General features: G+C 39.5%; 1 protein-coding gene across 8 annotated transcripts in view; it reads right to left on the reverse strand.

The window, feature by feature from the left end:
• MECOM (MDS1 and EVI1 complex locus) overlaps positions 1-17,212 on the reverse strand; it is a 562,843-nt gene that overhangs the window by 172,991 nt on the left and 372,640 nt on the right. The window contains exon 1 of one of the 8 annotated variants that reach the window (XM_058730440.1): positions 9,699-9,901. The exons of the other annotated variants lie outside the window; for them this stretch is intronic. Within the exon in view, the coding sequence (XP_058586423.1) occupies positions 9,699-9,725 (27 nt within the window). The 5' untranslated portion in view covers positions 9,726-9,901. Of the gene's footprint in view, positions 1-9,698; positions 9,902-17,212 lie in introns of those variants that run through there. 8 annotated transcript variants of the gene reach the window in all.

Consider the following 17,212-nt stretch of genomic DNA (forward strand, 5'->3'; position numbering starts at 1 on the left):
GGCCATTTCTGCTGCATCCTCTCATCGCTATTCACTGTGAGATGTATCTTTGCTTCAAACACAATACCCAAATCAGCACATACCTTATTAGCTTCATTTACTTGTTTTACACAGTGTAAATGTGGAACAGTGAGGACTTAAACCTAATGTGCTATACAGACCTGCTCTCATCCTGCCAACCGACAGCAGTCCTTTCCACACACTGCTGTTCAGGCAGCTGCCAAGGGAAGGAGATTGTTCCCATGGACTCCTGCCAGGAGCCTGGCTGGGGACTGTGCTCAGGGCTAACTGTTGCTTTGAGTAGTTACATTAGTCAAGAGCTAGAATTGTCAGGATCTCTACCAATTAGGATCTACTTAAGCAGCAGCAAAACAAAAAGAAGTTAGAAAAAGCTTGGTTGCCAATATTCTTGATATATAAATCACCCCCGATTTGGAGGGAAGATTTTATTAACCTTATCTTGGGCTATGATATATGGTAAATAATGGCATCCTTGAGCTGTTCATTCTAAATCACTGCACCACCAGTGGGATAATTGCTAGGGCTGATCCTGGCCACACAGGTCATGTTGTGGCTAATATATAGGATCCCCTTCACAGGGCTCTGCACTGATAAGATATGGCAGGCAGGCATGATGGAATCCAGACAGACGGCCCTACATGCCATGTGTGCAGACAGAGATGGGCTCCAAAGAAACTCTGTCATTTGAATATCTATATATTCAGGATATTCTTGCCTAACAGCACAAATATGCAACAAATATCTGGCAAAGTACACTTAAGAAACTCTAACATATTATGAATACTAATTAATATTAATGTTGCTAACTTCCAAAGGCCCAATTTTCAAAATGGTGAGTGAGGGTTTGGAACTTGACACAGCAGTTATCACTGGAAGATTCAGGTTGACAAGCCTTGCCTTGAGGTCCTTCTCAGGTAAGAGATCTGGAGTGAAGGGATGTGTGACGTCAGAGAGCTGGGAACCCAAAGGCCCTTGGCCAGCCCTGGGTGCAATGAAACACCAATAGGAGAATAAAATGGTAAGTGGATGCATATCAGGTCAAATATTTTACAAAAGGTCTAATGGGAGAGGATGGGTTCAACCCCCATCATTGACTACATTTTCCCATGCATACCAGGTGAAATATCCAATTCTAATTCTTCACAATTCTTTCCCTTTCCTACGACCAATGGTACTGCAGTAGTCCGAGACTAAGAAGTCAGTAGCACTGAGCTGTAAAGCCATTCTTCACTTAGAGGACATGGTGACATTAATGGATTTTGGGGTGTGGGAGTCTTCCCACATTACTGCTTCTGGAAATGTCCTTGATGTCTGCAGAGGTCTCTCATCTGTAACCCATGCAAAACAAACAGTAAACGTAGAGTGTGTTCAGTTATAAGCTAACATGGCTGCCGGTCTGACACTGAGGAGGGAGGGCTTCTGCTTCAGTAATTTCTTACTCTAAATAATTATCTTACACATCAATCAACATAAATTAAAGAAATTGACTCAACAAAGGAAACTAACTTTAGTTAGAGACAAATTCATAGCCAGACGGCACTCAAAACCAACGAGATGCCAGCAAATAAATCCTCCTCTGTGTTGCCTACAAATGTATCTGCTAGTAAAGTGATGTGTGAGTATGCTTACTTCCCCTCAATGGGACCTGGGAGGTTCTCTCATTGTGAGTCATGGTCCTAAGTTACCTACTACGGTATGTAATTTCAGGCTTTTAAAAATTGTCCACCCATTAAACATGCAAGGTGAAGTAAACAAACTATTTGCTATTTACGTCTAAATATTTAAGAGGTTTTCATTAGTTACCTATGAAGCATGCCTGAGTGAAGTCAGTATGGTATTCATTGCCAGGCTCACTCTCAAGCCAAGGGAAACAATGGAAACAGTGTTTCACTGAACATGGGAAGCCAACGTGCAGGTCGGAGATGACAGTCCCTAAACTCTCCTCCCATTGTGTCACTCACATAAAGCAACCTGAATTTCTGGTCTCATGCTATGTTTGGTCTTTGCATATTGAGGAAATACTAGTAGAGAAGAATATACTGTAAAATATTATACTTCCAAACCCTAAAATAATTGCTTTAATATACAGGGTGCAGGGACAAGAAGTTGTCTACCAACATCAAGTCTTTTTGATCTTACTAATATTAAATCAAATTTCATTCAGTGTATTATAGGGAGATAAAGAAGAGAGAGGGAGGGAAAAGAGGGAGAGAGAGGAAGGCAGGAAGGGAGAAGGAAGGAAGAGAGGAAAAAAAGGTAGAACTATATTTCCCAGCTTGCTTTGCAGCTGGACTGGTTCTGCTCAGTTAGACATAAGCAATTATCACTGGGTGGGGGCTTCCTGAAAAGCCCTTTAGAGGGAGCTGACTTCTTGGCTTGCACCATTCTTTCATGTTGTCCTTGACCTTTTTCTTCCTTAGAATATACACAGGATGGCTGGCACTTTGCAACCATCTTGAGAACATGAGGATGGACGTCACACCCAATAATAGTAGAGCAGGAAGCTGGAAGGATCCAGGGTTCCTGATGACATGATACAGTTACAGTGCCAGTAGTTGCTTTCCAGCCTCCATACTTCTTTTAAATTTTAAGCCACTGTTTTTGGAAGTTTCTGTTACTCATTCAGGTGAAACAGAGAAGTTGAAAAAATATTGGCTTGAAGCTTGTTTTCTAGTACTTGCCTTTCTACGAACCCTGTGGCCTTTGAAAGCTCTCTTCCCATCTCATGACCTCAGTTCCCTTCTCTCTAGACTAAGTGAGTTGGGCTGGATGATCTTAAAGAAAAATCTTTCATTTCACTAGTTGTGATTTTTAACTACTTTTCCAATATCATCCTTAAATGCCTATGTATAAAAAACAAAAAGCTTGATATTGGGTTGGTGAATTTTAAAACAAAAGAAAAATAAGAGGGACAAATAGTTATAAACCTTAGAATCCACAAATCAGCAGATGATCATTTAAACAAGTTTTAGTTAAAGTTAGCTAGGGGTACCCTGGTGGCTCAGTCAGTTAAGCATCCGACTCTTGATTTCAGCTCAGGTCATGATGTCATGGTTTGTGGGATCGAGCTGCTTGTTGAGCTCTGCACTGACAGTACAGAAGCTGTTTGGGATTCTCTCTCTCCCAACCTCTCTGCCCCTCCCCCTACTCATGTGCACGTGTGCACGCACTATCTCTCTCTCTCTCAAAATAAATAAATAAGTTTTTAAAAAAATAAGCTAATGTTTTATAAATGTCATCAGTAACTGAAAATGTTTTGGCCTAACTCTCAGAGAATCTGATAGGACTGGTAAATAGAGACAGGAAAAAGCTGTCCCTGCCCACTTCTTTTCCACTTAGGAAAGGGATCTATGGGCATGGAGGTTGGGCAATAGGGAAGAGATTAACCTCAGCCCAAGTTGTGTCTGTGACTCATGCAATGGACCATTAGCCTATTTGAGGTTGCCCTGGGTCACAGTTGAATTCAAGGGGGTTGGAGCTCTGCTGCACTCGGCTGGAAAGGAGCCTCCCTTTTCGGTTTTCCCTACTCCCGCTTGAGTGACAGAAGCTGACAGAAGAACATACCTACAGCATAGCTCATCTTTGCAGAGCCCAGAAAGTTCTGCAAGGGTACACGAATCAATCTGTAGTTATTAGTCACCTACTGTGTACATGACACTTTGCCAGGGGTTGGAGAAACTATAGAAACACAAGCAAACTCAACCCTCATGATCCAGGGCTGCAGGAAAAGGCGGAGGTGGGGGGAGACTCATAATTTCATCTTACTCTTCTAAGTGAAGAATTTATTATCAACCTATATAAGCCAGAGGTCCCTTACTGCATTCTGGAAGATTTCCCCTAATGGCCTGGTTTAGGGCATACTGCAAATAAGTACCCCCAAAATCTCACAAAAATTTTCATAATCTTCCCTCTAGCAGAAAAAAATAATGCTGAAAAAATAAATATTTATATATTTACACCCCTCCCCATGACAGCCAATCGGTTTATTGTGTTATTCTGAAAAACAAAAATTATATCTATTATTAGGTCTATACAAAGTTTTTATGGTCCTGTCTGGCACTTAATATCCAAGCAATCTTTCTGTACCTACAGTGCCCTTTACCACAGTGAAACTAAATCATCTGGGATGGAAAATCTTTGATACACCTTTCATACCAACCTTGTGAAAAAAGATAGTATGTCTAAGTTTATGGCGACAAACAGTATCATTATCTCCCTTCCTCTAATATTTAACCAATCTGAACACTCAGGGGGAAAATGTTATCTGAAATCCAACCACTTCATATGCATTCGCTTGGTCTTCTTTTGACGATTCAACTAGCTTTTCTCACAAGTATCTCAAATACTTGTTTGGAAAGCTTTGCTCAAGTGGGTGTGCAAACAGGAGGAGGACTATTCTTTAGCAATCCCTCCTTCTACGCCTCCAACAACACTATCTTCTTGTACTTTAGTTAATGAAAAGATAAATATGATCTGTGCTATGCCCAGCTGTGTTTTCCTTGCCCAGAGGAATTCACAAAAGGAAAATTTTAAATCATACATTTATCAGTGAACAAGCTTGCTAAAGCAAATAGATTTCAGTCTCCTGAGTTTGCTTCAATAAAAGATTAAACGCTAATAGTGCAACTTACCACACTCAACAGATTTATGAATAATCAAAGTTTGGAAGAAGGCCAGGCAGTTTAAGAACATTACCTACCCAACAGATGCCAATAGTATGTAGACATCTTCTCTGTAGCTAAGCAGCCGTATTTCCTATCACACGACTCAATATTGACTGAATAATTGGCCTTTACAAAACATTTATTAAAACGCACCATTTACCACACACCCAATGCTTGTTTAAGAATTTCAAGCAGGGAGGGAGGCGGGGGAGACACACAGGTTCTTTCTAATTCCTAAGCAGATTTAATTAGTAAACAGCAGCAAGTCAGGTCTGGAATTGTTAGACTGGGGAACTGCATTGCCAAGGAGTTCTCTAAGGAATAAAGGCAATAAGCACTTTATCATATCCAGTTTTTGAATAACACTTTGCATCCATGAGTCGTGTGACTCGCAGAGCACATACGACCCGCCTTTCATGTGTTTATTTTGTGTTCTAATGCGATTTCTCCATGGCCAGGCTTCTATTACGTTACTCCTCTCCTTTTCTATATTAATACTTTCCGGCATGCAGAGTTCGTTGAAGCTCTATCTACCTAAGGTAGGATGCTGAGTTAATGATTAAATGCAGGCTGGAATCGCGAGATCAAATTTCTCTTTGAAAAAGATGGCTTATTTCTCTATCCTGTATCTTTATATCCATCTTTAGGAAAACTATGTATGTGCCAATTGATTCATTGTAATAGAAGTCACCTATCAAAAAAAAAAAACAAAAAACAAAAACAAAAACCTCTTTGCAAACAAATTATGAATACCATATGGACAAAATGCTCTATTTAGAATGCACTGAACTTAGTTATAATGAATTCAAAACACACTCGTGGTGTGACTAGAAAATAAAAATGATCGCCACGTTTACTGTGACAGAAAAAACAACCACGTTCCAGTTAATCTCCCGCCAAATTAGAACATGTTTCCTAATTTTCTGGCATTCCGCTCAATAAAAATCCTAATCATGCCCTCTGTAACAGGAATTCTTAATCTACCCTCACCGAATGCCAGGAAAATGAAGGTCTCGTTTGCCTTTGGCATCAAGTATATCTTGAGTAGGTTCTCAACTTATTTAAGGTTTCTCTGACACCTAAAGCTAATTATTCGAGTTCTCTTTAGTTACAAGAAAACTTTGGTTTCTTCAGTTTTACCTGGACTTTAATTTTCTTTTAATGTTCATTTATTTTTGAGACAGACAGACAGACAGAGTGTGAGCAGGGAAGTGGCACAGAGAGAGGGAGACACAGAATCCGAAGCAGACTCCAGGCTCTGAGCTGTCAGCACAGAGTTTGACGTGGGGCTCGAACTCATGAACCGTGAGATCATGACCTGAGCCGAAGGCAGAGGCTTAACCAAGTGAGCCACCCAGGCGACCCCAGTTTTACCTGGACTTTAAAAAGAGAGTAGGCTGGGGCGCCTGGGTGGCTTGGTCGGTTGAGCGTCCAACTTCGGCTCAGGTCATGATCTCACGGTCCGTGAGTTCGGGCCCCGCATTGGGCTCTGTGCTGACAGCTCGGAGCCTGGAGCCTGTTTCAGATTCTGTGTCTCCCTCTCTCTCTGCCCCTCCCCTGTTCTGCTCTGTCTCTCTCTGTCTCAAAAATAAATAAACATTAAAAAAATTAAAAAATAAAAATAAATAAAAAATAAAAAGAGAGTAGGTTTTCATTATGACACAGCTTGCCATTAAGTGGATTTGGAAATATTTTTGTCTAAATTTTGTCTTCATTTATTTATATATATATATATGTATAAAAATATATGAAAATACCCAATAAATATGTGAATATGCATTTATATATTACATACAATATGTAAATATAAATTTAAATGTAATATCATATATGTTTTATATATGATATTTTAGTTCACACTTACTTGGCCCAAAGTGTAGGTGTTTTGTGCATTTACCTAATAGTCATTTAAAAAGGAACCATTTTGCTGTGCACATTCAAACACACCCAATAAAAATGGGCAATATAAAGTCCTTACAAACTCACTGGCCCCCTATCAGAAAGGGACAATGTTCCAGCCTCACGTCTGATATCAGAATCTGGATAATAAACGGTAAAGCTTTAAAAGATGAACTATATCAAATGTGTGGCAGCTAGCTAGCTTGCTAAGTCAAGTTTATAAAAACTACAATGGAGAGAGAACAGAAGTAGACATTCAAACAAGGGAAAATCAGATTCTTAGTACATGAACAAATTGTTCACCTGCACAGATTATTGAAGCACATCACAAAGAAATTTCAAGGTTCCATGTTTTATCTGTATATATACTTGTATTAAGTTAATATGATTGGTGTATCTAACTAAAATTTTTAAATTTATATATTAAAATATATTTTTAAATATTAAAGTCAGTACAAGTAAGTCTACTCATATGCTAGAGTATACTAAAATTGAAAATTTTTAGAACTCGTTTGGAAAGCAAGAAAAGAAATTTTATAATATGTGTAAAAATGTTAATGTGTTTACACTCTTTCTCTTTATAATTTTATTGTTAGAAATTTTCCTTCAACACATATCAATAAGGAAAAGCTACATTTGTTAGTTTGTTATGTGGTTTTACATTTGGTTTACTTGATATTACATTCCATGGCATAAAATTATAAATCATGTGAGTAACTAATAATAGAGGGAAAAGTAAATTATTGTACGTTAATAGACTATTACTTACCATTATAATAGCAATCATGAAGCTAATGCAGGAATATAAGCCTACATTTATGGTAAGATATTATGTGAGAAAAAGTTGAAACTATAAGAAAGCTAATTAGGCAGAGCCAAGCAAAACTCGAGAGAGTGAAATTGCTTTCGATTTTTAAATTTTTTTGTAATACTATTTTTATGTTTTAAAAGTGATGACAAGAAGGTCAGTCCTTCTTGGCCACATTCAAGTGTGAGGTACAATCCTCCCTGGCCCAAGCACCCTCTCTGTGAAGCCAGTGGTAGGGACTAGTCTCATTTCTCCAATGGGAGTCAATCCCACACTATCCTCAAGCTATCCTCAAGGCTATCCTCAAGGCTACCCTCAAGGGCTCCTGGTCGCAAGCTGCTTCAGGAGGAGGAGTGACACTCCTACAACCCAGGTCTGGAAATGACTCCGCCCTCCCTGAGAGCCACTCCCTCCGCATGAAAGGACTGTCCCTGTCAGGGCACACAGAGCGTGTGTGGCCCCAGCTCTGAGCACAGCCGCATCTTCACACTGTGAAGCCAAATCGCCCTTGTTAAAAGGACACAGCCTCATCACTAGGCACCCTTTGGTTAAAGCGTAAACATCCCAATGTCGAAGTAGTCGAATAATCGCTAACTTGTCAAGCCCTACAATTGCTTATTGAGAAGTCAGGGAAGAAAAGACAGTTTTAACACTCCCAAGTTAGAGCAACAACAACCAGAAAGGACTTTCCAAGTTTATAATTTTTTAATGCCTGTGTTTTAAAACCAGATATTTATTGCTCTTTTAAAATGTCTCAGGGTAACATTTTCAGTTCTGCAACAGTGCTGCTAACATTCCAAGACCAGCTATCGTGCAACTACCCATAAAAAAATTAACACTACCAAGGCCGTTTTTGCTGTGCCGAAGCTCATGCCAATGAAAACTGCCCTATGGGCATGAACTTGATATTTCTGTTCACCACACATTAACCCAGAGTTCCTCGGGCTGTGACGCCCAGGTGACTTCTGTGATGCAGATTTCTAAAAATCTGGCTGGAAACTCCCCACTCAAGGCAGGCTACAACCATCGATCTTCTCTGATTTTACCCAATCTGCACTTAGTCTTGGAAGATTAACCCATTGGCAGTATGAATTCACATTGCTAAACACAAAGCGAGTCCCCCCTGAGGCTTGTGAAAATGCCTTAGTCCCCAAAGTAGGACCCCAGGATGGCTGGAAGTCTGACATGATTCATGACAGGCAAAGACAAGAAGGGGCTGAGATGGGAGCTGGAGGCGAGACAAATGCTCTGGAAGGAATAGAATCACAGATTCCTGGAGCTAAAGAAAACCTTAGTGACCACCTAACATAGCCCTTTCCATGTGGCACACAAATAGTTAGTGACAAGAACTCAGTCTAGCTCTCTTTCCACTGTCCCCAAATATTTTAAGGTGAGAGAAATAGAGGGGGGAGGAAGCTGGCTATAGAGAAAGAAATTATCATTACATGTTATTACAGAAAGAGAACAATAGGTGAAGACAAAATATTATATATCATCCCTAGTTATATCATGTATAATCCCTAAAACATTCTGATAAGGTCTTGCTATAATTTTAAAATTATCTCTGGATACCGAGGAGACCCTCCCAGAGGCTGGAGCTGGATGGTGACTTCACAGTGAAAGTGTCAAGAAAAGGGAAAGAATATCATTCACACACCTGGCTGCCCACTGCACCCCCTCCACCATGACCTCGGAAAGTCGGTGGCTACATATTTACTTCAACATACACTTTTGAGCAACTTCTCTTTGTCTGGCAATGTAATTCCCCACACCCCATCCCTCACACTTTTCCAATCGAGAGAAAAGGGTCACAGGGTGGGCACCAGGTGCGGGAGGTCAGCTCGCCCTTCCTCACATCTGGCAGGGGTAGGAAGGAGGGGAGGTGGAGAGGGCTGGGGGAAAAGCGGGAGCCGGGGGCAGAGGAGAACAAACTGGATGAAGAGAGGCATCTCACCCCATTAACTTCTGCTTGAAGCATCTAGCCTGAGACACAGGAATACAAAAAAAGGGTAGTCAATGGCAGAAGAGAAAAATTGCTTCCAAATATTTGTTATGCTTCTGCTGCCCACATGGTGGTTTTAGGTGAAACCTAGATATTAAAGCACTTTCCACATCGCCCCTTTGCCACAAATAAGGCATCGTTACAATTCAGAACATCTGTCCAAAAGGAAAGGTCTACAAAGTACAGTCGATGATGTTGTACCTCTGCCCCCACCAGCACATTTGACATCACACAGGTAGATCTGCAAGGGAATGTTTCAAAATGTTAAAGCCATATACGTTGTAGGGTCACTCGACCAAATTACCTTTGTCTCCGGCACCGAAGTTCTCATGGAAGAGAGTGAAAATCATCATGCTTCCACATAGAAATAAGCAAACTGCATCAATGAAACATAGCCAGGAAGAGTAAATGAATACAGCCCCCACCATTAATACTAAAACTAGTCAATAATTGTCTAAGCGTTATCAGTTATGTTTTCTGTGCATCCTGGTTGGCCTCTAAGTAAAGAGAAGGAGCCCCTGGGCACAGCTTGAGAATGCTGCGGTTTCTCTATATGACTATTATCTCAGGCGGTCTGTGTGAAGAGTAAGGTGGACACGGCGTGCAATCTCCGTGTTTGCCATTTCAACATTCTACCTACTTCTGGAGAAACGTTGCTCATCCTAATCATTCAAAAGCCCCACAAGGGCAGCAGGAAGTTTCTCCTTACTGGCATGTTAGTCCTTGCAAACCCTGGGAGGAAGATAGGCTTTGTCACAGAGTGCTAAGTCACGGCTGTGTGGAGGCCACTGAGCCAGCCGGTACCCGAAACTCGATAGGCAGGAAGGAGCGGGTCACCCCTCTCCGAAGTTCCATAAAGATGAGCGAGGATTAATGCTCATTTTAAAATCTCTCTGATTTTCAAGAAAGGAGAGATGAGCGCTACATATGCAATAAATACTATTTGTTTAAATCCAAGTAATTTTGATCATGAGAACTAGAAATCTAAGAAAGCCATTCTGTAAACTTTTATAACATACTTCATGAACTAAACACGTTTTCCTGTTTGACAGCATTATGTCATTTTCCAAATGTAAGTTTTCAAAAATATTTACTAGCTGTAGGTAGCATGGTGGTTGGTTAAGCAGGGAAAAAACAAAACAAAACAAACTAAAGCCTGGAGAACATATAAAGGCAGGCAAATTATATCATGGTTTAATTAATTAAATTAACTAATGCTAAGAAGAGCCGAAGGGATAGATTTTCATAGACAAGGACTCACTAAGAATGTTGACGATTTTCTAGATCTCAGCGAATTTGGTAATATGTGATCTATAGCTGCACTGTCAAATACAGTAGTCACTAGTCACAGATGACTATTTAATTGAACATTATTAAGTAAATAAAATTAGAAATTCAGTTCCTCATAGTCACATTCAAGTGCTCCACAGCTCCATAGGACTAGAGACTACTGAAGTGCTATTGGACGGTGCAGATTATAGAATGTTCTCATCACCACAGAAAGTTCTATTGGACAGCTCAGAATCCGGAGTTCATAATGGACTTCAAAGTGAGCACGGATATACGATACAAACTAAAATAAAAGGCCATGGCTCCATAAAAGTGAGCAATAGGGAGTGGCATATTCAAACCATAAAAAACGTTTATTCTTGTTTTGGCCCAGTCCTATTTAGGGGGGAAAAACTTTGAGAAAACAGGCAGGCTAAGTAGCCAATTTACAGGGATAGTTCACACTAAAATCGTTCCTTTGACCTGAAAAGGTACAAATATAAGTGTATATAGTGCGTGCGTTGCATGCGTGTGTGTGTGTGTGTGTGTGTGTGTGTGCACGTGTACATGCACAAATACCCTCTAGAGTATCCAAAACATGACCTTACAAAGAGAAATGCTCATCGTAGGATCTGTCAAAATGCTGTGGATGTCCCAGGGTAGTGATATTAAAGAAAGGGCTTTAAAAAAACAAAAACAAAAACAGAAAGTCAAAACTAACTGGCACCATTTGATCTGACTCACAACAAATTGCTTATAGGGAGGGTCATTCTTAAACAGAACAGAGCAACTAGACATTCTCTCTCTTTACAAGGTTAAGTGTTCAAAGAAATTTTTACCACTGATATTTACTCAGGATTGCAATGGTTATCCAAGTGTTGTCATTGGGTCTGTTTTTGGAAGGTCTCCTGCCTACAGTGTTTAAATTATGCTATATCTTGTGAACAGGAGGACTTGATAAAGTCCCAAGGTCATTCTCTGTGCTGGAGCATTGATATCCTAGTAAGTATCTTGGTTTTCTAGTGATACACAAATACCAATTTAAAATACACTATTTGATTTCACCATCCTCTTTTATTTCTTTTTTTACTGCTTCCATTTGATAATGTGTGTGTCCACAAGCTCATACGTGCAGGGTGGTCACATGGTTATAATGGCTGTACACAACTAAAGTTCCAGAAACTATACATTCAGAGTGAGTTACAAATTAAATGATTTGCAATTAACAACACGAATTTTTAAAGGTATACCTAACGCTAATTAGAACACTTGTAATAAAATAAGAGGGTGGTATTTAGTCAGAGTGATTATGAAACTTGAAAAGCATGTGTTAATTATCATATTGAATTGATTCTTTAGTAATGCAGCTTAAATTCTGTTTTTTTTTTTTCAGTGTAGATGATATCTTTGTCAAAACTAAAGAATACTCACTGGTATATTTACTACTTGTGGATTCTCTGGCACCTTTACTGATAACTAAAATCCAGATATGGTAGCATCAGAGTGACTTGAATGTATAAAGCATTTTACAAACACTGTAACATTGAACACATTGCATTTGTCTGCTATGACCACACATTCAAGATTTTATGGCAGGTGTTATTTTTAAGTGAGGGGAAAATGATCTGATTGATTAGGTTATGTGCCTAAGAACTTCTAACCCCATATTTATTTCTAAAAATTAATTTCAAAAAATTAAAAATTTAAACATTTTAATTTTAACTCTACTAGTAATACATGAATAACTTTTTCTTAGAGAGTCTTATGCAGCATTATACGTAAGGCTAAAGCCCCTCTAACTACAACTCAACTCATATCCTCGGAGGCAACCACTGTAATCAGATGATGCTACTAGATCTTTTTCATTCTTTTGCAACCACTCACACATATCCAAGAAAGCATTCATAAGGAGATTTGATCCAACATTGTTCACAGCAACAACAAAAAAAGTTGGATAAATAAATACCCAACAACTAGGGAATAAACAAACTGATTGTAATTTAAAAGAACGCAGTAAGTGCATATTAAATAATTTGTAGTATCTAAAGTGCTTGGAAAATACATGGCACAGAGTGAGCACTATATGTAAAGCAGTTACTATTACTAAAATACTGGCGTGTGTGTGTGTATGTGTGTGTGTGTGTGTGTGTGTGTGTGTGTGTAATGAATGAAAGACACAAACTGCATAAACATACTTACAGTAAGAGCCAATTTATGTTAAACACACACACACTCACATACACACACTCACACCACATATTATCTGAGAGTTCCAGATTGCCTTTTCTCCATGAGACTTCCTTCTCTCTTTGAGGTCATTGAGGACACTTTCAAACACCACAGAGTAAGACAGAAAACAGGTATATGTATTTGTCCGCCTCAGTGGTGTTTCTCTCCTCATCGTACAAGCTTCAAAGATGGTTCACTTTGTCCTTGACTTAAACATAATCCCTCCCCCAAAACAAAGTCGTGGATAACAGAGAAGAAGCCAACAAAATTGAATGAGCATGAACCCTGCCCTGCCAGGTTCTCACTCTTTTGTTTCCATGTGGAAACTTCTTGTCAGATAAATCTTAATTTGTAGCAAAAGAAAGGAATTGTGCTCTACTGAGCAGAGGATCCAAGAGGCAAATTTTAGTCCCGCTCCATCAGTCTCCCAACTGGGTGCAGAGCAAGTCTCTTAACCCCCCTGCATCAGAGGCTTTCGACATAGATTCTTTCATTATTCTTGCATTGCCTAATGGAGGCCCTTTCTTCACGATCATGCATGTCCTTTACAAATGAAGCTTCCTTTGAAGACAGGCAAGAGATCAGATTAAGCCTTTCAATATATATTACTTCTGCTTCCTCTTCGCTGTTTTCCACAATGGCTAATTCTCAGAGGGCTTCCAGACGTGAACTCTGCTCCAACTACTAAATAAGACTATACCAAGGGAACTCACACCACAACATATTCTTCTTCACTTCCAACCAGGGTTTCTCACAAAGAGTTGCCCCTGTACCATCTGCTCCAGGAAAATCCAAATCCATTCCATTAATCATGTCAGTCTCAGAGTTTCCTTTTTCTAACCCTGAAGAAATCTTAATTATTCTCGTGGCTCAAAGTGTTTCTGAGTGGACCAACTCAAGTTTCTCTTTGTGGTGAAGCATCACAGATGCTACACCTACAAACACAGTACCGTGCACAGTTCCTAGAGCAAAGTAAACTCTCAAGAAACACTTGCTTAACACACACTTTTACAAACGCAAGGTATAGGGATACCATTTGTGCATCATATTTGTATTTTTCACCAAGCTCTGTACCAATATGTACACAAATACCCCATTATTTCTTGCTCTTTTTAAAGGACTACATTAGCCTTAAGCCTCCTGATATTCCCTCAGCTATCATCCAAATTTTGTGTTCGTCCTGAGGCTAGTCTTCACTTTGCCTAAATCTCTGGTGATTTGGTCAGTCTGCATATTGGACAAGTTCAGGTCCGTGAATCAGGATTCAATCCTACGTGCCTAGAACTGGGGCCCAACTTATTTTTAGTGCTTCGATGTAAATTTTAAATTACGATATGCCAAATTAACGCAGTAAGAATTTAATAGGCTTCCAAATTTATTTTGAGGATTGTAATGTAAAAGTCAACATAAAAACGAAAAGTTTTTGTATAATCTCAGAAATGTTATTTCTAAGGGTTGTTTTCAAAGGTTCAATGGACAGTTTCATTTAGGTTCTTCCATACAACTATAAGACTATTCATATTAATTCTCTAATATTTTGTTTGATAACCAATGTGCTAGAATGACAGATTACAAAATAAGCAAAAGATGCAGCTGAGTGGCCAAACAGAGCTGCTCTACAGCAGTCTCAGCCAACACCATCCACAGGGCGCAGTGAGGCACCAACTCATTATCCCTTGTCCTTTCCACTGCTTTAGCAATGATTTGACCTTGAAAAACATGTCAAATACTGAGGTCTGTCTGATTCTTTCCAGAGGTATCAAGACGCTTAAAAAACACTCAGTACTTTGAAGACATGACATTCCAACCATGAACTATGTTGTAGTGCTGGCCACTCCCAACTCCCCTCAGGAGAGGGCCACCATGTCTTGGGCATGCCCTGTCTTGGGCAGGCTGAGTTAATTCTGAATGAAAGATAGAAGACAGTCTTCACCCCCAATATTTGATAGAAATCTACATAAAATTAGATTAAGTGATCAGTCCAGTGTGAATTTAGTTCACCCAAGTATGTTTGTACCTTGGTCTCTCCTTTGGATTTCCCAGCATTTCCTCTAAATTGAGCAGGAGCTCTGTTTCCTTACACCTCATCCACCACCATAATAATCAGGACCTCAGCAACTTAAAGGAGGGCTGAGACCCAGCCACAAATCCCAATCTTTCTTGTGGTTTGAGTCACGCCTTTGCCTTATATTTAGAATCAAGGGTCTTATTCCCTGGTTGAAACATTGGAATTCACTAGGTAAATCTCTTCAGTACCACTCTCCACTCCCTCCTCCCTCCTCACACAAGAAGAACAGGCAACCTGTTAAATACTTGTTGAGTGGGAAATATGTGATACATATGAGGAAAGGAGAGAATGTGCGTAAGTGGGTGGTGGTGGGAGATGCTCAGAAAGGGGATTTTGGGGAGCAAAAAGAAGAGAAAAGGAAGAAAAAGAAAGCCCTTTAGATCTCTAATAACAGAAAGTTTAGAGAATTCTATTCTGCAAAATTGAAGATATTTTACACAGGTGTCTATGCACATGGATATGTGTTTGTGGGTGTGAAATTATAACTGTATATACATACAATTTTGTTCCATGATAACGTAATCAAAGATAATGCTATTTAGTTAATATCTACTTATTCAGTACACCTTATAAATCTTATTCAATATTCAATCTACATTTTAACTAGCAATAAGTTTGCCTGATGATGCTGTTTTGTTCCTTGTCTTCACCAAAATATAATACTGACGTTCTAAAAGAACAATCTTACCCTTTTGAAGGTTGACATTTCTGTTGCTTCCCAAAAGGCAAAAGCTCTTCTGTTTTGTTTGCAAAACCAAAGGCTAGTGCTTTATTGTTGGTATGAGTCTAGATTTTTTAAAATGCCATCCCTTTAAAGTTCTTCCACAGAGATGTCTTTGAAATGAATAGTAGTCCCATAGATAGAAATTATAGAACAGAGGCCGAAGGGAAAAAGACAAATGAGGCAGCTATCATTATCAACCATAAGTCACCCAGACTATAACTCTTCAGAATGAAATCAAGTTGGCAGGAAGGGGGGAAATCTCTGGAACAGGCCACAGAATAAGGCACAATCTAGAGCTAGAGACATCCTTCTCTCTTATTCCAAATACGCCATTCACTGGTCAAGACAAGCTAAATAAATGCTCTACAATGTCTGCAATTTTCATCTATTTCTTTAATAATAAAAGTATTAGACTGAACAATTTGTTGTGAAATCCAGGCAAATATCTGAGCCTAATTAATTCACTCTCTTTCAAGTTTCATAACTATTCACCAACTTCACATATTAATCCAACATGATTGTGGGTGTATCAGGCATCTAGTATATCCATTCATCAAATATTTGTGTGCTTATGATGTAAGAAACAGTTCCAGATCTCTCTCTCTCTCTCTCTCCCTCTCTCTCTCTCTCTCTCTCTCTCTCTCTCTCTCACACACACACACACACATACATGCACCAGACAGTTTAACACCCCATTGCTCTCTCTTGTAAGAAGTTTATAAACACAATTGTTTATAAACTTTTCTCAACCTAACGAGAGAAGTTTATAAACTAATGACTATGTAAAGAACTAGAACAGATTTAGAAATGAAAGTCCATGGAAGCAAAAGAGCAAGCATACTATATTTGGGAAGTGTGAGATATTTGGGGTAGATGGAATATAGCGTATGGGGACGGGAGGGGTGTGGCCATGGTAGAGGCTGCAGGAGGAGATATAGGTACAAGGGTAAGGGGCAGGATGAAGGCCCTCGTACTTGCTGTGCTCAGAAGTTGCAATTCATCCTATTGGAAATGGAGCACCACATGGACCTTTAAAGTTGACAATGGCATGGTAAGATTGTGTTTTGGACCAAAAGGATGGATGGCAGCGGGGAAAGCTGAGGGCAGTGAAGAGATGCTAGCCTAAGTCTGGGTTGTTGTGATGACCTGAAAAGCAGTGCTAACCATTTTCAAAACTTTTGCTCTGAGCGTCCTAAACATAGTACGCTAAGCTACTCAACAAGGCCATCTTTAATCATATCACATAGGAACCAGTAATGAAGCAGAATCTTGGTACTCAGAGTATGATCTGTGGATAAAAGCACCAGCATCACCTAGGAACCTATTAGAAATGCAGACTCTCAGTTTTCACCCCAGAACTGCTGAATCAGAATCTGAATTTCAACAAGATCCACAGGGAAACTGTATTCACATTATGGTCAGAGAAGTACCGATGTAAAGGAAACATCTCTGGGCTTAGAAAGATCAAGGCCCTGGTTCTGTCACTTACTTCTTAAAATTTCCATTGTTTTCTCCATAAAATCAGGAA

This window comes from Neofelis nebulosa, chromosome 5 (genome assembly GCF_028018385.1).
Source record: "Neofelis nebulosa isolate mNeoNeb1 chromosome 5, mNeoNeb1.pri, whole genome shotgun sequence".
Taxonomy (NCBI): Eukaryota; Metazoa; Chordata; class Mammalia; order Carnivora; family Felidae; genus Neofelis; species Neofelis nebulosa.